Source organism: Sapajus apella, unplaced genomic scaffold (genome assembly GCF_009761245.1).
Source record: "Sapajus apella isolate SASKATOON/1434 unplaced genomic scaffold, GSC_monkey_1.0 scaffold29, whole genome shotgun sequence".
Lineage (NCBI taxonomy): Eukaryota > Metazoa > Chordata > Mammalia > Primates > Cebidae > Sapajus > Sapajus apella.
In genome coordinates this window covers 10,900,039-10,923,623 of record NW_022436969.1, presented here as the reverse complement: position 1 = coordinate 10,923,623, position 23,585 = coordinate 10,900,039, and the positions used below count along the sequence as shown (strand labels likewise).

Genomic DNA, 23,585 nt, shown 5'->3' with positions numbered 1-23,585 from the left:
AACCATGTTATTTTAAAAAATTGCTTTTTTTTTTTTTTTTAGCAAATAAAGATTTTAAAAATTGCTTATTTTCTTAGAATGGATATTTAAACGTCTTTTTCTACAGGTTAAGCTTTCTGCCTTGTAAAAGCTGACTTGATGACATTATATGAGTTCTGTCATAATTATTTAGATACCACAGGTACATTTTCAGGTTTTGGTTTAATAAATGACAGGAGCCCTCTCCAAGTGAGAAGAAAAGTTGGCATGAAGTCTTAGTGAGGAAGAACTAGAGGTGAAGGTGGGCTCTCTCGCTTTGCTCTATAAACAGTGACATATCCTGTAGTGGCGTGAAAGGTCTAGTTCAAGAATATTTAGCTTAGGAGCTGGGATTCCATTCCCGCATTTTCCTGTGACATCCTCCTCATCAGTAAGCTTACATAAATAACTAAGGCCTCCCCAGCTTCAGTAGAGAAATCGAACCATGAAAAATCTGAATTTATTTACCAATAATGGAGCACCTGAATGAAAGGAAAAGTTTCAGCAGTTTATTCTTGATCAAGCAAAGGCTGGGTCCCCAAAAGCTAGACTCGCTTCTATTGGCCAAAATACGATGTCCCTTCCTCTCAGACAAGTCTGGTTCAAAAATAATTCTTTCCTTTTCTTCAGACTTAGTCACTTTTCCATTGTGAGGCATTGGGCAAGTTATTTTCCATTTTTGTGCTTCAGTTTCTTTTGTAAGAGGGGAAATACCATTCTTTCAGTATCTTTGTGTGAAACAGCACTTAATGAACACTCAGTAAATGCTGGTTATTATGATTTTATAGAACTTAAGCACTACCTCCCTTCCATTAAAACCCTCCCTCAGATGCATGGGTGCACTAGTAGTTAGTTTCCCTAGCCCTGCCTTTCCCCTGTACCACTGGCTGAGTTATGGCTTCAGCACTTCTGTCCTTGAGTAGCTTGTAGCCTTCATCTTCTAACCATTTTCCTGAGACCATTGGATTTTGAGTGAGTCACCTACCTATTACTTGACATACTTTTGCAACTGATTCTATATATTAGTGTTAAATTTTTGTAACTTCGTATTAGAAAATATTATCTTCCATAAGAAATACTGTATTCCGTATTTGTGATAGTCAATTTAATGTCAGAGTACATGTTTTAACTATTATCGAGTTAGTCTGGACTCCTGCACCTAAATTAAATTGTTTCTCCTCTGTTGGTAGATAAATCATTCATCATGTGAAAACGTTTTAGCAATTATTTCTCTTGCTATTGGGGGAGTAACTGAAGGTAAGTATGGTTCTGTTTTGTTTTTCAAAGTAATCTTGGACATGACATGCTTTATTTAAAATGTCTTCTCCCCATACTTCTCCACCTATTTGATTTAGTTTATTCTTCAAGTTCTGCTTGACTTCCTGCTTTGCCAAGAAGTTGTCCCAATTCAATTAGTTCACTCTTATTTCTCGTCTCTATTATACAGTGCACATTTTGGCACTTTCTTTGTTCTCCAGTTGTTTTGTTCATTCAGTAAATTTTTATTGAGCATCTACTATGTGCCTGGTACCGAGCTAGGACCTGGAGATTTAATGGTGAATAAAACATATTCCCCTGGCCATATGGAGTTAGTAGGAGAAATGTATGTGTGCCTTGCTACGGTGTAAGTACTGTGGTCGAAGTGGTAATGAAGTGTGGTTAGAGGGAGTAGAGTCAACATGGCTCTCTAAACTTCAGTCTAAAAGAATCAGGAAAGATTTTAGAAAGGAACACGAGAATTAGAATGTGAGGTATGAAGAGTTTGTTAGACAAATTAACAAGGGAATAGCTAGAGAATTGTGTATAGCAGGAGGAGGAGAGGACAATGAGAATGGTGAGGAAAGAAGCAGGTTAGGTCCGTTTGTAGAGGGCATTGTGTGCCATACTAAAGAGCAGCTGCGGATGAATGATTCCATTTGAAGTGACTGTTGGCAGGAAAACTGGGCAGGGGCCTGTTAAAATGGCCATAAGGGATAGTTTTAGGAGGCACTGGGTAAACAAGGTACATAGTACACAGTGCCTATCACATAGTAGGAGCTCATTAAATATTTGCAGAAAGAAGAAATTAAAAAATAGTTTATCAGCATTCTTCTTTAACCAGTTTGGTTACAATACTCATGTGATTAATTGATAATATATGTGAAAACTGCTTTTTAATCTGTAAAGCATTATTCACATAATGTGTTATTTTGATGCTTCTATAAAAACTGGCACGCAGGGTAAAAGTGGTCTCACATTGGCCGGGCGCGGTGGCTCACGCCTGTAATCCCAGCACTTTGGGAGGCCGAGGCGGGTGGATTACGAGGTCGAGAGATTGAGACCATCCTGGTCAACATGGTGAAACCCCGTCTCTACTAAAAATACAAAAATTAGCTGGGCATGGTGGCGCATGCCTGTAATCCCAGCTACTCAGGAGGCTGAGGCAGGAGAATTGCCTGGACCCAGGAGGCGGAGGTTGCGGTGAGCCGAGATCGCGCCATTGCACTCCAGCCTGCGGAACAAGAGCGAAACTTCGTCTCAAAAAAAAAAAAAGTGGTCTCACATTATAGGGGCAGATTATTTTGTGAATTTCAGTTCACAAATTAATGTTAAACTTTTATACGAGATGCCTAATCATTCATTCATTCATTAGGCATAGTTAGGTGAGTTCCACAATGTAATATTCCTTGTCTAGTTTCCATGAAACAATTTTCAGTGTGTCCTTAGTTTGTTAACTTTATACATTTCTCGTGTGTGTTTGGTGTTTTTAATGGAAAACATTGTACAAAGTGTAGTCTATACTTGAGACTTTTAAGAAGGATAAGGACTTAAGAGCTTAAACTGTAAATAGAGGCATAAATGCATTTTTATTTTAGGGGAAATTTTTCTTTTTGAGAGATTATTTGCTTATGTAACATCTTTTTAAATTATCCATAAATATATTTTGTTAAATTCAATTTGGCCAATATTTACTGAGCTTCTCTTCAGTGTGAGACACTACTGGTTTAAGCATACAAAAATGCCTACTCTTAAAAAACTCATAGTCTACACTCAAAGGTGACTAGTTAGGGTGTGCTAAATTCTACAGTATATTTATGTACAGTTTGCCTCAAAAGCGTAGATGAAGAAGCCTGCTTCAAGATATCAGAGTTATTTACATGAGCTGACATTCACTCTGTGCTTGGAAAGATGGAGTTGAAATGTACCCTGTGGTAAAGACGAGGAAGAATGTTTAGGCAGAAAACAACATTGTAAACAAAACCATGGAAGGATGAACATAGCATGGTGTTTGGGAACTGGGGAGTGGGAACCAGGGAGGGATGTCTGTAGCCCAGGAAAAGATAAGAAGAGAGGTTGCTGTGGAAGCTGGGACACAGGTTGTAAAAGCTCTTGGGGGATCACACGATAACCCAGTGGTTCCCAGACTTGCTGGCTCATCAGAACCACCAGTGAATCTGTTTTTAAATGAGATTCCCAAACCTTGCTTTGTCCTACTGACTTAGAATCTTTGGCAGTAGAATCTAGAAAATTTTCTTAAGTTCTATAATTATTAAATGTGAGTTAACTTATTCCAGGCTATACTGCAACTAAGGGCAGAGAGTATGCTTCTCAAATCTTTTGGATGTGCAGGGTATATATATCACTGAATCTAAGTATTGTTAGGGACTTCAGAGGTCGTCTAGTCCAGTCTCATCTCTGGCTTAGACTGCTTCTCTGCTGTAATATCCTTGATGGGTAGTCATCCAGCTCTGCTGAATCATGCTCATTAGAGGAACTCACTGTTAGAGTCCTGTTAGACAGAACTAGTTACTGGTGTATTCCCTTGTATTGAGTTGAAATCTGCTCTTTATTCCACCCCCTGCTTCTAGGCAGTATCCCTCACATTGCATTCCAGATGTGATCTTATTAGTGCAGAGTAGAGCTGGAAATATTTCTTCCTTTTTCTGGACATACTATATTAATATACCGTTTTGGGCTTAGAGCACCCTAGATATTTTCCCCCCCCATATACCATGCCTAACTGGCTATTTTCTTAAACACTTATGAGTGTTAGTAAGTACCCATTACCTTAAAATAGAAAGAAGAGTGAGTAGGGATAAAAAAGTATTTCTGAGTAGTCTAAATGACCTTTTCTTAAGATAAATTTTTATTTTGTTGTTCTTTAAACAGTAACTTTCTACTTTTCCATTCTTTCCCCTGAAACAGTACTGTTATTTTAAATATTAAATCATAGTTAAAATCAGTATCAAACCTTGTTATTTTTTGAAGATAATCTTTTCAAATCACCAAGACAATTTAGCAATATTACAAAACATTTGGAAATGAGAAAAAGGGAAAACAGTACTCATAATTCTTCTACTTTTAAAAACTGCCATTCATCTGGTATAATGGTTTAGTTTCTATAGTCTTTTAATAATTTTTTTATGTCATAACCATATGTACATACAGTTTTGAATCCTGCCTTTTTCACTTAGCATTATATCATAAGCATTTTTCCAAGTTGTTATAGTCATTATAACCATCGTTTTTAATTGGCTGCATTATATTCTTTTGAATAGCTTAGTGGTGAAGAAAACAGACTGTGGAGCCAGACTGCCTGGGTTCGTATCCCAGCTCTACCACTTACTGGCTCTATGATCTTGGGCAAGTTATTTAACCTCTCTGTGTCTCAGTTTTCCCATTCTATAAAATACAAATAATGATATGCTCTACCTCATAGGGTTATAAGGATTAATATGTTAGTATATGTAAAGCACTTAGTGTGCCTGACATATAGTAAATGCTCTAGATCTTGTCAAGAATTATGATCATCATTACTGAGTGCACATATCAAAAATTACTTAAGTATGTCCTGTTTGGGGACTTTTAGGTTGCTTCCATTTCTTGTCCTTTTAAAACCTTGTTATGAGTAACAAAGTGTACATTTGAAGATTTCTTTAGAATTATTTTTCATAGGCTATTTTACTCTATAGTTTTTTAAACTTTTAAATCGGCTTGTGCTCCACTTGAAGGTATTTGTACCGCATCTACACCTTTTGTATTGTTGGGAGATGTTTTGGATTGTCTTCCTTTGGATCAGTGTGACACAATATTCACTTTTGTGGAAAAAAATGTTGCTACTTGGAAATCAGTAAGTGCCTTAGTTTCTTTTCCTGCTAATTTTATCTGTCTATAGATCCAGAGTTCTGAGGGTAGATTTTTTAAAAAATTTATTTCTAGTATTGCTGATCACCAACAAGTTTGTAACTGTGAAAAAAGCATATACTGCTCTCTTGGGAGAGCCAAATAAAAACCATGTGTGGAGAAAAACTTGAAATACAAAATTTGATTTAATTTGAGTAGTAAAAATTAACTTGAAAATTTACACTTTCACATGTTTAAAACAATTACTTAGTATCATGTTATCTTGTATATCTGAAAAATATTTTTATTTCATTGAAAATGTTATTTGCTTAAAAAAAGTGAAAGTGGCATAGTAGATTCTCAGTGCATGTTAGTATTTGATTTCCTGTGACTTATTATTGAAGAATGTGTAACAAGTTCTGAAGAAGAGTGATAATTTCCATCTTAATTTCAGAATACATTCTATTCTGCTGGGAAAAATTATTTACTACGTATGTGCAATGGTAAGTAATTGAATGATAAAATGTTTGTTTTTAAAATGTAAATGTGCCCAGAAAAACAGGCAGTTGAATTAAATACCAGTGATAACATTTTAAAAATAGATTAAGTATCTGCATTTTCAACTAACATTCTGACTTATTAGAATTCATCGTTCATTTTAAACTGTTTTTGTTCTGGATGTAAAATTGATGAAAATCAGAAATGTTATAGTAAAGTTTGTCTTTTTCATGTCCTGTTGAACTTGTTTTGTTCCTAATTTATAGTACTTTTTGGGGGCAGTGGTTTCTGCTCCCATTTTAAGAACTGCTTTAGGAAAATACTCTTGACAAACTAGTTTAGAAACTTTTAGGTATGGTTGTAATAAACATAGAATTATCATTTCTGTGCAACATTTATTTTCTTATATTGTTAGATCTCCTAAGAAGATTATCGAAATCCCAGAATACAGTCTTCTGTGGACGAATTCAGCTCTTTTTGGCTAGGCTTTTCCCTCTATCTGAGAAATCAGGTAAGCTTTTATGCCTTAAATGAATTATTTGTAGGGAACTATTTTCCAGTTTTTAATAGATTATAATGTGTCATGATAATGAGAAAAAATATTTCTAAAAGTTGAAAAATACCATAGAAATTGTTGCTTTATTTTCTTTTACTTTCAAGTAGTTATAGCAGTCGTAGTATATGATACAGGTAACCCTGAAACCAAGTCATGAATTCTTTAAGTTCAAAGCTTATTAATAATGATTTACAGTTGAATCACATTGGAACATGTAGATAAAAATCATCGTATCTGTATTTCGTAATGTATGCCTATTTGTGTTTCCATTTTCTCTCAGTCATGACTATTTAGCTATATAGACTTCATTTCCCTTTTTTTTAACAAATTTTTATTGTGAAATATAATGCTTATATGGAACAGTACATAAAACAGGTAATAATGAAATACTGTATATCCACCATCTAGCTCCTGAAATGGGACATTGCTTGTTATCCAGAGCCTTCCTCCTTCCCAGACTGTTCAGATGTGTGAGATTTTAATATCTCCTTGCTTCAATTCTCCCTTCCTTAATATTGGGCTAATGTATCACCTACTTTATATGTTGTGAAGATTAAATGAATTAAAACATGTGAAGAGCTTACAATAGTGCCTGCATGTAGAAAGACCTATAGTGTATGTTAGCAGTGGTTTTTTTTAATGTGCTTTCTTTTTGTCATCCTATGTCTGTGTTGTTTTCTTTCATACTTATTTTATGTGGTGAAGGTTAATATAGTTTTACCATTTCTTGTATTTCTGGCTTTCTGTCTGTGATCATTTTCCCTTTTAGACTTTTCTTCATTGCAGGTCTGTGTTTTGCCTAAAAATCATTACTTCCTCTTTATTTTTTTTCCTTTCTGTCTTCCAAACTCCTGTTAGTATTGATATTTTGACCTCCTCCCATTAGATAAAAGATTCTAGATCGGCACTAGATATAGGATTTCATGTCATGGGAAATAATCTTGACTTTGTCTTCTGTTGTTCTATTGACAAGTCAGATGTCAGTCTCACTTCTTGAAAATAGTCTAGATTTTTTTCTCTACACTTAAGATTTTTTCCCTCTTTGGTTTTCTTTAGTTTTATTATGATGTATCTATGTGTAAATTTATTTTTGTTTGTCCTGCTTAGGATTGTAGACATCTTGAATGTATAGATTCAATTTGTTCATCTAGTTTGTAAAAATTTTAGCCATTATCTCTTCAAATATTGTGTATGCCTCTTTTTCTTTTTCTGGAACTTCGATTAAACATCCATTATACCATCTCACTGCATCCTCTGCTTTTTACTCCTTATGTATTTTTTCACCTATTTGTCTCTCTCTACCATATTCTGAATAATTTCTTAAGAATTGTTTTTTTAGTTTTCTAAATTTGGTAAGCATTGTTACTTTATTGTCTGTATCTGGTAATGTCAATACCTTAAATAAGTCTTGGTGGGTCTGTTTCTCCTGTCTGTTTTGACTGTTTCTCACTCGTGGTATCTTGCCTCGTTGTTTGTCTGGTTATCATTGGCTGTTAACATTTGAAAAGATATTTGAGGCCTACGATAGATACCTTTCTCCAAGTAGGGTTTCCATTGCTTCCACCAGGCACCTTTAAAGAGGGCTACTACTGGTACAGGATTATCTTAATCCAGCCCAGTTTAAGGCCTGTGATTCTCTAGACCATTCAGAAGACTTGACGCTAGGTTCTAGTTATTGGTTCATTCTTACCTGAGGATGTAGCCCTACGAATTCCCAGCTTTGAAGATGATTGGGGGTAGGATTTATCAGTTTATTAGATTCCTCGCCTTTGTTGGGCCCAGAGATTTACTTTTATAATCCTAGTTTCTGGAAGCTACCAAGAGTTGCTCAATTTTGCAACTGATTCCGCCTATTTGGCAGATGTCCTCAGAGCTGAAATGACTTTAAGTGCTAATAATGCATTGTCTATGTTTCTTGTCTTCTTGATTTTTACCAGTTATTTCTCACCATCTTGTCAGCTCTTTACTGTTTTTAAGAAAATCATTTTTCTGTATCATTGCCTAAAACAGTGCTATGAACTTGATGATGCTCTATAAATATTTACAGAATTAATGTAATTTATTCAAGGTTTTAGTTGTCCTTAAAGGGGATGGGGGTGAGGGGTTAATCTGAATAATTTAGGTCTTCCGTTACGGAGAGTCTGACCCTTGTTATTGCTTCAGTAAGTTTATCAAAATGTGAACTCACGTGTCATAATTCACCCATTTAAACTGTACAATTTATTTTAGTACATTCACGAGGTTGTGCAACCATCCCCATGGTCTAATTTCAGAACATTTTCCCCTCTAAAAGAAACTCCAGACTAGGCATGGTGGCTCACACTTATAGTCCTAGCACTTTTGGAGGCCAAGGCAGAAGGATACCTTCAGCCCAGGAGTTCGAGACCAGCCTGGGCAACATAGGGAGACCCTGTCTCTAAAAAGAAAAAGAAAAGAAAAAAAGAAACTCCATATTTGTTAGCTGTCATTCCCCACTTATCCCTAAGTCCTAAACAAACATTAGTCTACTTTTAGGCCTCCATAGATTTTCCTATTCTAGGAATTTAATAGAAATGAAATAATACAATATGTGTTTTTTTGTGACTGGCTTCTTTCACTTAGCATAATGTTTTCAAGGTTCATTTATGTTATAGCCTGTGTTAGTATTTCATTCCTTTTTGTTTACTTATTTTTTTTGAGACAGGGTCTGGCTCTGTTGCCCAGGCTAGAATCACCACAGCCTGTACCTCCAGGCTCAAGCCATCCTCCCACCTAAGCCTCCCAGTAGTTGACACTACCACGCCCAGTGAATTTTTTTTTTTTTTTTTTTTTAAAGAAAGGGTTTCACCATGTTGCCTAGGCTGGTTTTGAACTCCTGGGCTCAAGCAGTCCACCCACCTCAGCCCCCCAAAGTACTGGCATTACAGGAGTGAGCCACTATGTCTGGCCCATTCCTTTTTATGACTAAGTAATATTCTACCATAGGCCCATAACACATTTTGTTTATCCATTCATCACCTGGTGGACATTTGGATTGTTTCCAGTTTTTGACCATTATGAACAATGCTGCTGTAAACATTTGTATACAAGTTTTTGTTTGAGCACATGTTTTCATTTCTTTTGAGTATATACTTAGAGTAGAATTTGCTAGGTCATATGGTAACTCTAAGTCTTAATTTCTCCTGGGTATATATCTAAGAGTAGAATTATGGGTCATATAATAACTCTGTTTAAATTTTTGCCCAGTGGTAAGTGGGCTCATTCACTAGCTTAATGTCTTGATGTAGGATCCTTGCTTTTTTTTTTTTAACTCTTTCTTTGAAATAAATTTAGACTTAAAGAAAAGTTTGCAAAGATAGTATAAAGAGTACCTGAATACACTTCACCTAATATTAACATCTTATATGACTGTGGTACAGTTATCAAAACTCAGAAATCGACGTTACTACCACATTCACTATTAACAACAGACATTATTTAGATTTTGCAGTTTTATCATTACTTTCTTTCTGAGAAAGATTTCTAGGATCCCACATTGCATTTAGTTGTCATGTTGCCTTAGTCTCCCTAGTTAGTGACAGCTTTTTATATGGCATGACTTGAAAACTTTGGAAAGTGCTGGTCAGATATTTTGTAGAATGCCCCTTAGTTTAGGTTTGTTTCCTTTATTTTCATAATTGAAGTTACGGATTTTTGGGAAGAAGACCCATAGAAGTGATGTGCCCTTTTCACGGTATCATTTGGAAGTGATATTGATGTGTCTTATTACTGGCGATATTATCCTTGATCACTTGGATGTGGTGGTGTTGCTTGTATTTCTCTGTTGTAAAGCTACTGTTTTTCCCTTTGTAATAAATAAATATTTGGGGGACATACTTTGAGGCTAGGCAAATACTCTTTTTCTTCTTAAACTTTTGCTCACTAATTTTAGTATTCATGTGGATCTTGCCTGCAATTATTATTATTAAGATGTCCTCGTGGGGATTTTTTCTCTCTCTCATTCCTTCTACATTTTAATTGGATTTTTCTATAAGAAAGAGTTTCTTTTCTTCCTTATCTATTTAATAATTCAATCATCTATTTCCAAATGAACTCAGGAATATTTATTTATTTCTCTGGGTTATAATCCCATGGTGTCATTATTGACTTTGTTGCTTAAATTGTTTATTTTTTAGTCATTGGGAGTTCTTTCTGGTTTTCCTGGTATGAGAAGATTGTCCAGGCCCATTTTGTATTTTCCTTGTCCCAGCCCTAGAATTAGCTATTTCTCCCAGGAGTCTTGGTTCGTTTTAAATATTCCCTGACACTAATCAGTTCTTATAAACTAATTAAAAAGAGTTGTAAGCCAGTCATGTTGGTGCGCACCTATAGTCCCAGCGACTCAGAAGACTGAAGCAGGAGGATATTAATAGCTTGAGGCCAGGAGTTCAAGGCAGCAGTGATCATGCCTGTGAATAGCCATTGCGCTCCAGCCTGGGCAGCATAGCAACACCCTGTCTCTTAAAAAAAAAAAAAAAGAGTTGCATTTCCGTATTGTGGATTCAAAATCCACTAAAACTTTTTTCTCCCTGATACAGGGTCTCGCTATGTTGCCCAGGCTAGTTTGGAACTCCAGGGCTAAAGCAGTCCTCTCACCTCAGCCTCTGGATAGCTGGGATTAACATGCACATGCTATCACACCTGGCTACGAAACTCTTAAAATAAAAGATTTCCTAAAAAGCTAGAAATTTTTAAGTCTTTAAAATGTGCAGATAGCAGTTTTTATAGATGGCACATGTTGTTTTTGACAACAGAACACCATAATCACAGAGATACTTTCAGACATCCATTTTCATAATGCTTTCTTATAGCACAAATTTCACTCAGACAGTATTTACTTTCTCATTATAAGCATGTCACCTTTACCATGAAGTGATGGAGTATTTATTTTTATTTGTTTAATTTTTTATTATAGTAAAATATACATTACATAAAAGTTACCATTATAATCAGTTTTTAGTGTACAATTCAGTAGCAATAAGAAAACTCACATTATTGTGCTATCATCACCACATCCATATCCACAGTTTTTATTAAATAATAACTCCTTATTACTACCATCCCTCTACTTGTCCAAAGAGCCTAGTTCTTTTTATTTAAAAATCATAGTTAAAGCCAAGATCTGGCCCCTGGATGTGCTCATTGCTACTGGAGTATCACTACTGCTAGGCCCTCTCAAGAGACCAGAGCTGGGAAAGACATATGTGTATACTAACCATACTTATCTGTATTTATTTCTGTATCTGTCAGTATATATTTTACATGAACAGCAGCAAAAAGCATGAGATCATACCAATACCTCTGAGTTGAATCCAGCACCAGTAGACCTGTTTATTAACGTCTTTCTATAACAGTAAGAAACTTGGCTGTTATTAACTACAGTGTATTATTTGTTATATGCTCTCACGTTTTCATTAATATAATTTACATTTGTGCTTCAACAGAATTGTAAATTATTCTATATTGCATTCTGTGGAATTGTTCTTGAATGGTCATGAATAATAAGGATCAGCTCTATTAACATAATGTATATAGAACTCTGTGTACAGACATACCGTGGGTTTTGTTCCAGACCACCACAATAAAGTGAATATTGCAATAAAGCAAAACACATTTTTTGGTTTCCCAGTACATATAAAAGTTATGTTTACACTATGCTGTAGTCTATTAGTAGCATCTCAAAAAAGTACATGTTGTACTTTTAAAATACCGCTAAAAACAGCTAATGAGCACCAAAGCCTTTTCCAAGTTGTCATCTTTTTGCTGGTGGAGGGTCTTACCTCGATGTTGATGGGTGCTGACTGATCAGGGTGGTGGTTGATGGAGGTCAGGGTGGCTGTGACAATTTCTTAAAATAACATAGTGAAGTTTGCCACATCAGTTGACTCTTCCTTTCATGAAAGATTTCTCTGTAGCACATGACACTGTTTGTTAGCATCTGATCCACAGTAGAACTTTCAAAGTTGGGCAATCCTCTCAAACCCTGCCACTGCTTTATCAACTAAGTTTATGTAATATTCTAAAGCCTTTGTTGTTATTCAGCAGTGTTCATAGCATCTTCACCAGGAATAGAATTCATCTCAAGAAACCACTTTCTTTGCTCATTCATAAGAAGCAACTCCTCATCTATTTCAAGTTTGATCATGAGATTGCAGCAATTCTGTCATATCTTCAGGCTCCATTTCTAATTTTAGCTCTCTTGGTGTTTCTACCACATCTGAGCTACTTCCTCCACTGAAGTCTTGAACCCCTCAAAGTCATCTATGAGGGTTAGAATCAACCTCTTCCAAACTCCTGTTTATTTGAATATTTTTATCTCCTTTCATGAATCACAGTGTCCTGTATGGGATCTAGAATTGTAGGTCCTTTCCAGAAGGTGCCCATTTACTTTGCTCAGATCCATAAAAGAATCACCATGGTAGCTGTAGCCTCATGAAATGTATTTCTTAGATAATAAGACTTGAAGTTGAAATAACCCTTTTATCCGTTGGCTGCAAAATGGATAATGTGTTAGCAGGCATGAAAACAACATTAATTTCCTTGTCTATCTCCATCAGAGCTCTCAGGTGACCAGGTGCAGTGTGAATAGGCAGTAATATTTAGGAAGGAAATCTTTTTTTCTGAGCAGTAAGTCTCAACAGTGGCCTTAAATATTCAGTAAACCATGCTGTAAACAGATGTACTGTCATCCAGGGTTTGTCTTTTTATGGGTAGAGCCTAAGCAGTATAGATTTAGCATAATTTTCAAGAGCCCCAGGATTTTCAGAATGGCAAATGAGCATTGGCTTCAATTTAAAGTGACCAGAGTGACCAGCTGCATTAGTCCCTAACAAGAGAGGCAGCCTGTTCCTTGAAGGCAAGCATTGACTTCTCTCTAGCTGTGATAGTTCTAGACAGCGTCTTCCAATATCAGGATGTTTCGTCTACATTGAAAAATCTGTTGAGTATAGCCACCTTCAACAATGTTCTTAGCTAGATCTTCTGGATGGTTAGCTGCGACTTGTCCATTGGTAGTTGCTGCTTCACCTTACACTATTTATTATATTATGGAGAGGGCTTTATACTTTAAACCTCATGAACCAACTTCTGCTAGCTTCATACTTTTCTCCTGTGGTATCCTCACCTCTCTCAGCCTTCATAGAACTGAAGAGAAACTGAAGGAAATGAAAACGGTTGTTCAGAAGCTCAGACTTGACTAGAGGCAGACTCTCAGAGGTAATGGAATGAGAGTGGAGACTTCAGGGCATAAAGTGGCAGGGCTGGAGCTGGGGGCTTCATTCATTACATCAGAGGGGGATGCTTTCATCATCCTATCTGCCCTACCTTCAGCCTCCCTAAAGAAATCCATATGATCATGACTTTACAGAACAAAGAGCACATGGCTATAGCTGTTTCATGTTCACTTTGAGTCTAGTAAGTTGGTTAAAACTTTTGGTAGTTGCTTTTGCCCCTGTATATAGGAAGCAATAAAATCCTCCTAATCACCAGGCAAGTATCTTTTAAAAGGTTTTCCCATAGCAGATAATTAATTGAGAGGCAGTGAGAAATCTTGGATATTGGACTTCTCTCAGTCCATTCTGGCTGCTATAACAAATTACCATGGACTCATCGCTTATAAACAACAGAAATTTATTTCTCATGGTTCTGGTGGCTGGGAATTCCAGATCATAGGACTCAGATATGTGGTGTCTGGTGATGGCCTGCTTCCTGGTTCAGGGACGGTCATCTCCTTGCTGTGTCCTCACATAGAGAAAGGGGTGAAGGGCTTCTCTGGGGTCCCTTTCATAAGGGTGCAAATCCCATTCATGATGGCTCCACCTTCATGACCCAGTCACCTCCCAAAGACCCTACATCCAAATAGCATCACACTGGGGGTTAGGTTTCAACATACGAGTTTTTGGGGGACACATTCAGTCTATTGCAGAAGTCAAACAGATTTGGGACTATCACAAAGAAAACGTCGTATTTGTTGCTATTATTGGCACTTCATTTTCTGGAATAAAAAAAATTCAAAGTTTTTGCTAGGAAAAAAGAATAAAAATGGGACAGCATTATACCCAGGAGATGAGAAAAAGATGAGAAAGCAAGAGCTTAGGACTAACTTACAGTCATCAAAGAACTGATTTCTATTCTTCTTGTATGAAAGTGACCCAAGACATTTTTTTTTTTTTTTTTTGAGATAGAATCTCGCTCCTGTTGCGTAGGCTGGAGCCTCTCTCAGCCTTCATAGAGTTGAAGAGAGTTAGAGCCTTTCTCTGGCTGCTTTGCTTGTCTATCCAGACCACTTAGATTTTCTCTGTATCAGTAGTAAGGCTGTTTTGCTTTCTTATCATTCATGTGTTCACTGGAGTAGCACTTTTAACTTTCCTCAAGAATTTTACATTCATAACTTGGCTAACTTAAGCACAAGAGGACTTTCAGCCTGTCCTGGCTTTTGACATGCCTTAATTACTGAGCTTAATCATTTTTAGGTTTTTATTTAAAGTGAGACTCTTCCTTTTACTTGACACTTAGAGTCCATTGTAGGGTTGTTAATTGGCCTAAATTCAATATTGTCTTGTCTCAGGAAATAAGGAGGCCCCAAGGAGAATGAGAGAGTCATGGGAACAGCTGGTTGGTGAAGCAGTCAGAACACACACAGTATTTACTGATTAAATTTGCCATCTTACCACCCTGGGCAACATGGCAAAACCTTATCTCTACTAAAAATACAAAAAAATTAGCTAGGCATGGTGGTGCATGCCTATAGTCCCAGCTGCTTGGGAGACTGAGGTGGGAGGAGATCACCTAAGCTTGGGAAGTTGAGCCTGCAGTGAGCAGTGATCATGCCACTGCACTGCAGCCTGGGTGACAGGAGTGAGATGCTGTCTCAAAAAAAAGGTTTACTCTCTTAGTTGGGCGTGGTTTGTGGCAAAACATTGATATCAAAGATCACCGATCACAGATCAACATAACAGATACAATAATAATGAAAAAGTTTGGAATAGTGTGAGAATTACCGAAATGTGACAGGAAGTGAGTATATGCTGTTGGTAAAATGATGCTGATAGACTTGCATGATGCAGGGTTGCCATTCAATTTATTTGAAAAACAAAAAACTGCAAAGAGCAATAAAACAAGGTGTGCCCATACTCCAAAGGTGCTTTTAAGAGATGAATTTTTGAAAGGATTTGAAAATCAAATGTGTTAATTTTGACTGCTCTTTAATTATAGATATAGCATTTTGTAGTTTTGATTATGACACGTTATACTCATATGTAAGTTACGTGTCACCGGACTTGCTTTGAAAACCTTTTTTTGTTTTTGTTTACTAGGTCTTAACTTGCAGAGTCAGTTTAATCTGGAAAATGTCACTGTTTTCAATACCAATGAGCAGGAAAGCACCCTGGGTCAGAAGGTGAGGCTGATTTGAAATTTTCTCACATATTTGTAAGTTTGTTACTAAGATAATTTAGGTGGGGCCGGGCACATGTTGTTTTTCTTCAAAATGAAGTTATCCATACTATTCTGAAAAAAAAAACATATTGTTTTTCTCCAAAATGAAGTTATCCATACTATTCTGAAATTCACTTTCTTCTTTTAAGATTCAGATTTATCTTAGTTTTTTAATGGCTCTTGGTAAATCTCAGAGTGGATATACCACAGTCTATGTGTGTGGACACATTTGGATTATCTCCGATGGTGAAAAATTGTTAAGTGGTACAGTGTAGTGTATAATATCATTGCATCACCTGCGTCAGTTATGCAGCTGTCTTCTTAGGATAAATTCCAGTAAAATTACTGGGTTAAAATATATGCGTATTTCATATTTCAATAGCTATTGCCCAGTTACTTCTCAAAGAGGTTATACCAATTTATGCAGTCACTAGTGGCACATTGAGAGTGCCTGCCCTTTTCCCCCTACAGCCTCACACCAACAATGTGAATTATCAATTTTTAAAAACTATTTGCTTAATTGATATATATATACTTGAAAAATAAGTCTTCTTAGTTTTAATTTACATTTCCTTGATCATTATTGGTGTTGAGAAGCTTATTATATGTTGATTGGAATTTATTTTTCTTCTGAGAATTACCTATTCATGCTAGTTGCTCATTTTATTGTTCAATTGTCTGTCATTGTGTGCATTTCCAAAACATTTAGCCCTTTATTCCCAGAGAGAATCTATTGACTATGTTTAGAGAAATGCTGATTTGAAACTTTCCACTGTCTTTATGACATTGTCATACTGTCGTAAAATTCTGATTGCATTACAGATTAACTATAGGTCAAGATAGTTAGTGACTAGACTTCTCTAACTGGGTTGCCTAGGAATGTGTAACCAACCTATTTTTCTGGCATTTATCTCTTTTATACATTTTTTTTCAATTTAGCACACTGAAGATAGAGAAGAAGGAATGGATGTAGAAGAAGGTGAAATGGGAGATGAGGAAGCTCCAACAACGTGGTGAGTTTTCAGAGCTTAAGCTTTTTGATTTACTGACAATCTCTTAATAATTTACTGACAGGCCAGGCGCGGTGGCTCAAGCCTGTAATCCCAGCACTGTGGGAGGCCGAGGCGGGTGGATCACGAGGTCAAGAGATCGAGACCATCCTGGTCAACATGGTGAAACCCTGTCTCCACTAAAACTACAAAAAATTAGCTGGGCATGGTGGTGCGTGCCTGTAATCCCAGCTACTCAGGAGGCTGAGGCAGGAGAATTGCCTGAACCCGGAAGGTGGAGGTTGCGGTGAGCCGAGATCGTGCCGTTGCACTCCAGCCTGGGTAACAAGAGCGAAACTCTGTCTCAAAAAAAAAAAAAAAAAAATATATATATATATATATATATATATAATTTACTGACATAATCTCTTAATAATTAATTGCTGTTTAAACAAAAATGTAATTCATCTTTAAATTCTTTCCTTTTCATAAGAGGATCACGCTGTAAAAAATAAAAAATAAATTAATAAATTAATAAAAATTTTGAGAAATCAAAAAAAATAAATAAAATAATTTATTGAGTATCCTCTGGAGTGAGGATATAGACAATGAGGAAGGAAATTATCAGGAATTTCTTTCATTTGTAATTTTCACATATATTACTTAAAATAATAAATCCTGAATCACTAATGGGCTCTATCGGCTGCTTTCTGTATTAGGTGCAGACAGTTCATTATTTACATAGCTTATCCTATGCATAATCCCAGCATTTGAAAAGCCAACCACAGGCAACCTTAGGAGTTCCTCCCCTTAATCCCTTCCATTAAACTTCTGGACCCAGTGCCTGTGTGTATTGGGCTAACTTTTAATAAAATAGGCAGGTTAAGAATCCTTTCTTTCCCCTTGCTCTTAACACTGTTTCTTATCTCCTCCTCTATAGCTCTGTGCTTTCTTTCCAAAAGCAGTCCTCAATGGCATAGATAGGTTCTTAGAAACTGTAACTTTAAGTGAAATGATGTATAATGAAACAGATTTTCCCATAGGCTAATAAACAAAAGTTAAGTTCCTATGGCTTATTTCTGGTCACAGAAACATCACCAGACTTTTAAAGATCAAAATGCTTTTGTTATTAAACACTGAAATAAAGGTGAGCTATACATGTATTTGAGAAAGATTAATAAAAACAAGTAAGATAATTATTTTCCTAGTTATTCCAATTTAAGCTTGCAAGTGGCCAGAGGCTGTCACGGCAGCTCAGAGCACAGGGCGGGAACCAGCCATGACAGGACACCATCCCCTTACAGTGTGTGTACTCACACACCCATACACACTCATCCTGGAACCATTTAGACATACCAGTTATTTTCATGTACACGTCTTTGGGATGGAGGAGAGAATTGTAGTACCTAGAGAAAACTCAAACAGACATGGAGAAAATATGCAAACTCCACAGAGACCATGGCCCCAGCCAGGAATCAATGTTTTTTTTTTCCTTATCAATGTTACAATGAAACAATGTTAAAGGAAACATGGCTATTTGAGGACCTGTCATGATTTCTTCCTAGTGCTGGCTTAAAAGCAGTGAGCAAGATAAAAGAGAAGGTGTTAAGGAAAATTTTCCCTCATTGACACTCTTCCAGGTGTCTGAGGTGATGAGAGTCATTAGTTGTAATTGAAAGAATTTCCCTTACTGTCTAGAAGATCAAGACGGGATTCCTGTATCTGCCCAGGGTGGTATATTTCTGGCATCCCAGATTTCAAATTCAAACACATCTCCAGAAGAAATAGAAGTAGTGTGGCTCCAGGCTTAACTCCAATCTTACTAGTCTGTGACCTGGGGCAAATTACTTAACCTCCCTACAACACAGTTTCAACATCTTTAAAATGTAGTAATGCCACCTACCCTCTACAGTTAAGAGGATTAAATAAGACAATTATCAGAAATGGTCTATTAAGGCATTTAGTTATCATTATTATTGTCATTGTATGTAGTGATAAGCATAAAGCACTTAGAATGTTGTCTATTCAGTATCTAGTAGCTATTATGATTTGTGATAGTTATTTTTTTTCTTACACACCTATTTATTCATTATACATTGATAGAGTGGGCTTTCAGGGTCTGGCCTGAGCAACATAAGGGCTCTGGGGAAAGTTGGTAGACAATAAGATAATGAGTCACCTGAAGTATAAATGGCCCAAAAGACACTGGCCAATGCAATTTTGTCTACTTAGATTCTGCCCAAGACTGTATAGATAATTCAGCCCTATTGGTTATGTTTGTAAATCACTTAAATAGGACTCAACTCTCAGCTGCCTCTGTCTGTCACAGCCATTAGTGTTGAATGGAGGGACAAAATATATGAGGAATTACTTTGTGAACAGCTGTGCCACCAGATGGCCTTAGGCACTATAATCTACAAAGCAGAACACAGTATGCATATACCTACAATATGAAGTCCTTTTCCAATTTGGCTCAAATATACCAATAAAAATTTTTGTTAAGAAATTTCAATGTGTAATGTCCTATAAAATAGCTCATCATTTTAAAAAATGCATCAAGTTTTCCAGAGTATTTTGGTTAAAATAGTTAGAAGACGTTCTGTTTTACATAGTAACTGTGCCTCTGATTTGTTATTATTTGCAAATACAATAAATGGTTGCATTTGCTTGGTGTGGATAAACAGAATTCAAAAGTTTCTATGGAGTGGCGAAGGCGGAAGACAAATTGCAAGTGGGTTGAAAAATGAATGGAAAGGTAATGAAGTGGTGACATAGAGTATAGACAATTCTGAAGAATTTTATTCAACTGTGAAGGAAAAGAGCAAGGGACAGCATCTAGGAGAGGGGACTTTAAATTTTAAAAAATATATTAATGCCTCAACTATAAAAACTGCCTAGCGGTAATATATTAACACTACTTTAAAATTTATTGTGTAAGACACCTCAAATACCCACCAAGCCAATTAAAGATAAAAGGAAAGAGATCAAAAACCTTTACAGGTAGGAGATGATAATTAGCAGCTTGGAATAATATTGTTACTGGTATCAAGCATTAAATTAGATGTGAAGTTCCTAGCAATTGAGACAAAAAGGGACATATAATGGTTTCATGCTTCTCATTCTCTGTTAGAGGTAGCTCCATTTTTAAGAGTCAAACTTTCCTGGTACTACATTTCAAGAGGTATTTATTATATTCAATCTTACATGTTGTAACTGAGTAACATTGTGTGTGTCCGCACGCACATGCACTTCAAAAACATTATCAAATGTATGGAACTATATTCTTTCATGGATATAAATAATTTATATAGTGCTATTTCTTTTTTCTATTTACTTTCACGTTTTAGGGAGTGTTCTTTCTGTGGCTTTTTTAAAAAACCCAATTCATAGAAAACCCAGAGGTATAATCTTATTGTTGTAAATCAGTGAAGTTACTTTAATTATAGAGAGAGGTTGATGTACAGATCATTGTTTTCCTAGTTTCAGAGTTGTTACTAGGGAAGAGTTTAGGAAGAGTGAAATTAAACGTGCCCATTAGATTCTTTCAGATACTGCTAATTATTGATAAAAGCTTTGGCAAGAACTAGATTTTCATCAGTTAAAAGCTGTCAGTATTCTTCACTGTTGATTTTCATGTGCTTCAGATACTAGCTGTTTTTAAAATTTAAAGAATATGTATTGACGATGTAGATTGTAACATATCAAGATTAGAAGTTGAAATAGTGGCCGGGCGTGGTAGCTCACGCCTGTAATCCCAACACTTTGGGAGGCCAAGGTGGGCAGATCACCTGAGGTTGGGAGTTCGAGACCAGCCTGACCAACATGGAGAAACCCCTTCTCTACTAAAAGTACAAAATTAGCCAGGCATGGTGGCACATGCCTGTAATCCCAGCTACCCGGGAGGCTGAGGCAGGAGTATTGCTTGAACCCGGGAGGCAAAGGTTGCAGTGAACTGAGATTGTGCCATTGCACTCCAGCGTGGGCAACAAGAGCAAACTCTGTCTCAAAAAAAAAAAAAAAAGAAGTTGAAATACTAATGCCATAATAAAGTCACTAGAGAAGGGGCTTATTTTTGTGATGCTAATTTGATATATACCTTATATGGTTATCTCATACTAGTGCTTCTTAGGATATAATATTATTAGTTAGGATATAATACCTGTGACTTTTAACATAGACTCAAATTAGCATTGGTTTAAATAACATAAAAATTTATTTTTTCTCCCTTCATATCAAAGTCTAGAAGCAGGCAGTCCAAGGCTGGTAAGGAATGCTTCTCAGTGAGATTGTCTAAACCCAGATTTCTTCTACCTTCTTGTTCCATCATCTCTTGGTGTTTACCCCTTTTTCTGTAGTGTAAGGTGGCTCATTCTCAATCTGCATTCTAGCCAGCAGGAAGAGGAAAAGGCCAGAGGTAAAATATGGCCCAAAAGTTGCACATGTCACTTCTACTCCCAACTGATTGGCACACAGCCATACTAGCAGCAAGACTGGTTGGGAAGCATAATCTTTAATTCTGAATAACCATGTGTCCTGCCAAAATTCAGGGGCTCCACCAGTGTAGATAAAGAGAGTCTATTGGGGTCTATGAGTTCCCTAAAATGATTTGTAAAAGTTCATATATTTGTAAATGTGTACTTTTCTGATAAATTTTATTAGATTCTGAAAAGGGTTTGTGACTAAAGCTAAGTTAAGAATATTTAGATGTTTGTAAAAGAATTTAAATGATTTATTTAATATAACATTTATTTTATTAGCTCTATTCCAATTGATTACAACCTGTATCGAAAATTCTGGTCACTTCAGGATTACTTCAGGAACCCTGTGCAATGCTATGAGAAGATTTCATGGAAAACTTTTCTCAAGGTGAGTTGCCAATGACAGACTAGTAGAAGCCCAGTATTTTATAGTCAGTAATAGAGCTAAAACTTAATCTTGTCTGACATACTTTTTGCTTATAATTCTGCCTCTTACATTTTTATGCCAATTTCATAACAAGCTAAATTACAAATTAATATTTAAACCACTATTGTGAAGTAATGTGTAAAAATTGGATATTTAAAAGTTAGTCATTACAGCCTTGCTTTTTAAAAATATGAGTGTTGTCAACATAAATTGATGATATTTTGCAGAATACATTCTATCTTTACTTTGCACAAAATTATTTTAGCTATCTTGTTGAAACAGAAATCCTCAAACCATGGTCTTGGGCCAGATCCAACCTATTGCTTTTAAACAAAGATTTATTGGAATACTACCATGACCATCCACTCACCTGTGGCTGTTTTTGCACTATAATGGCACAGCTGAGTAGTTGCAACTGAGACTGTACAGGCCACAAAGCCTGAAATACTCTCTGGTCCTTTACAGAAAATGTTTGCCAATCCTGTTTTAGAAGAACTTTTTGTTTTTCTTGGCTACTTAAAGATCAGTTGTCCTTTTTTGTCATAATCAAAATCTAAGATAAATAGGTAGTTCTCAAAGTAGCATGGTGTGTGTTCTGTTATTTTTAATAGTTTTTATTTTATATGCAAATTTTTGTGCGAGTAGCACCATCCAAATTCAGATTAAGTGGTTGGTGAGAAATGACCTGGAATTGTCTATTCTAATTGGACAGAATTTGATGGAATTTATTTGGTCAGTCTTTAGCACAAGAAATGCCTTACAGTTTCCGCAGGTGGTTAGACAATTTCTCTGGTAAATTTCTGTATAGTCTTAAAGTGTTCCCTTCTCTGTTTGCCCCTTACACAAACTTCTTAAGAAATCATATTTGTTTAGGAGTAGAGAATTAGTTCTTACTTTTACATTAAGTGAAATATCATACAAAATAGTTTTGAATCCCATTTTGCTATAATAATTTTTATTGTTGGTATGCTTTACAATATACATACATGATTAGGAGTAATATTCTAGGTATTTTGATGCAGAAAAGAATTACACAAATTTTGGCAACAATGTTGAATAAAGCCAATATTTTTATTTTGCAGTATTCTGAAGAAGTGTTAGCTGTTTTTAAGAGTTACAAACTAGATGATACTCAGGCCTCAAGAAAAAAGATGGAAGAATTGAAAACAGGAGGAGAGCATGTATATTTTGCAAAATTTTTAACAAGTGAAAAGGTATAAGTTTTTCTTTTTCACTAAGCATAATAAAAAATGGTCTTGTTTTATTTCTGTTTAGCTCACAGCCTTTCTAAGTTAAGTTGAATAGAAATGTTTCTTATTGTTCTTTTGGTTAAAGCTGATTAATGTTAGTTTGAAAGTCCCATTTCTTCCTTTCTCAAGCAGGACTAATTTGATTTCAATGGTGAAAGTAGTTCTACATTAAGTCTGTTTTGTAGACTAATTTTGGAGTAAATGCAGTTTAATTACTTTCATGCCTGTATATTTTAAACATGAAGTTAGGATTTAATTTGTATTTATGAAAACAGTATTTCATTATTAGGTACGAGTAAGGAGTTTAAAATTTTATTGTTAATCTTATTTATACATTTTAAAAAGTAAATTTTGTTCAAATATAATGCTACAAGATTATGTAAAGTTTCTAGTCAAAATGGCACACTGAGTTTATGTTTCGACTCACTCCCTTTGCTCCAAACACATAGCAATGACGGGTAAAATATAAACGAGAAAACAAAAGAGACAAAGCTGGGCTTCCAGAAACAAGATAAATATCTTCATGGACCAGAAATGCCAAGTAGTGAGCAAAACTGCAGCCTGGGCCTGCTGGACTCTCTATCCAAGGCAGGTGGTAGTATCCAGGAGTTTGGCTACAAGTAACAGAGATGAAATGTGCACCATGGACAAGGGACCAGAGCCAGATTCACTTCTTGAAGCCAAGGACTAGGGTGGAACTTTATCCGCTTTTGGAAAGAAACTAAGAAAAAATATTGCCAGTCTTCTGCCAAGGGCTATGGTTTTATAGGAAGTTGTGGGCCTAGGGATAACAAAGACAGTTTTGTGTCCATC

General features: G+C 36.0%; 1 protein-coding gene across 1 annotated transcript in view; it reads left to right on the top strand.

Annotated features, from left to right (window-relative positions):
• Positions 1-23,585, top strand: part of THOC1 (THO complex 1) — a 57,165-nt gene that overhangs the window by 4,179 nt on the left and 29,401 nt on the right. The window contains exons 4-11 of the mRNA XM_032293244.1: positions 1,209-1,275; positions 5,010-5,128; positions 5,576-5,624; positions 6,035-6,130; positions 15,508-15,590; positions 16,568-16,641; positions 21,375-21,483; positions 22,605-22,736. Coding sequence (XP_032149135.1) covers positions 1,209-1,275; positions 5,010-5,128; positions 5,576-5,624; positions 6,035-6,130; positions 15,508-15,590; positions 16,568-16,641; positions 21,375-21,483; positions 22,605-22,736 — 729 coding nt within the window. The remainder of the gene's footprint in view (positions 1-1,208; positions 1,276-5,009; positions 5,129-5,575; positions 5,625-6,034; positions 6,131-15,507; positions 15,591-16,567; positions 16,642-21,374; positions 21,484-22,604; positions 22,737-23,585) is intronic.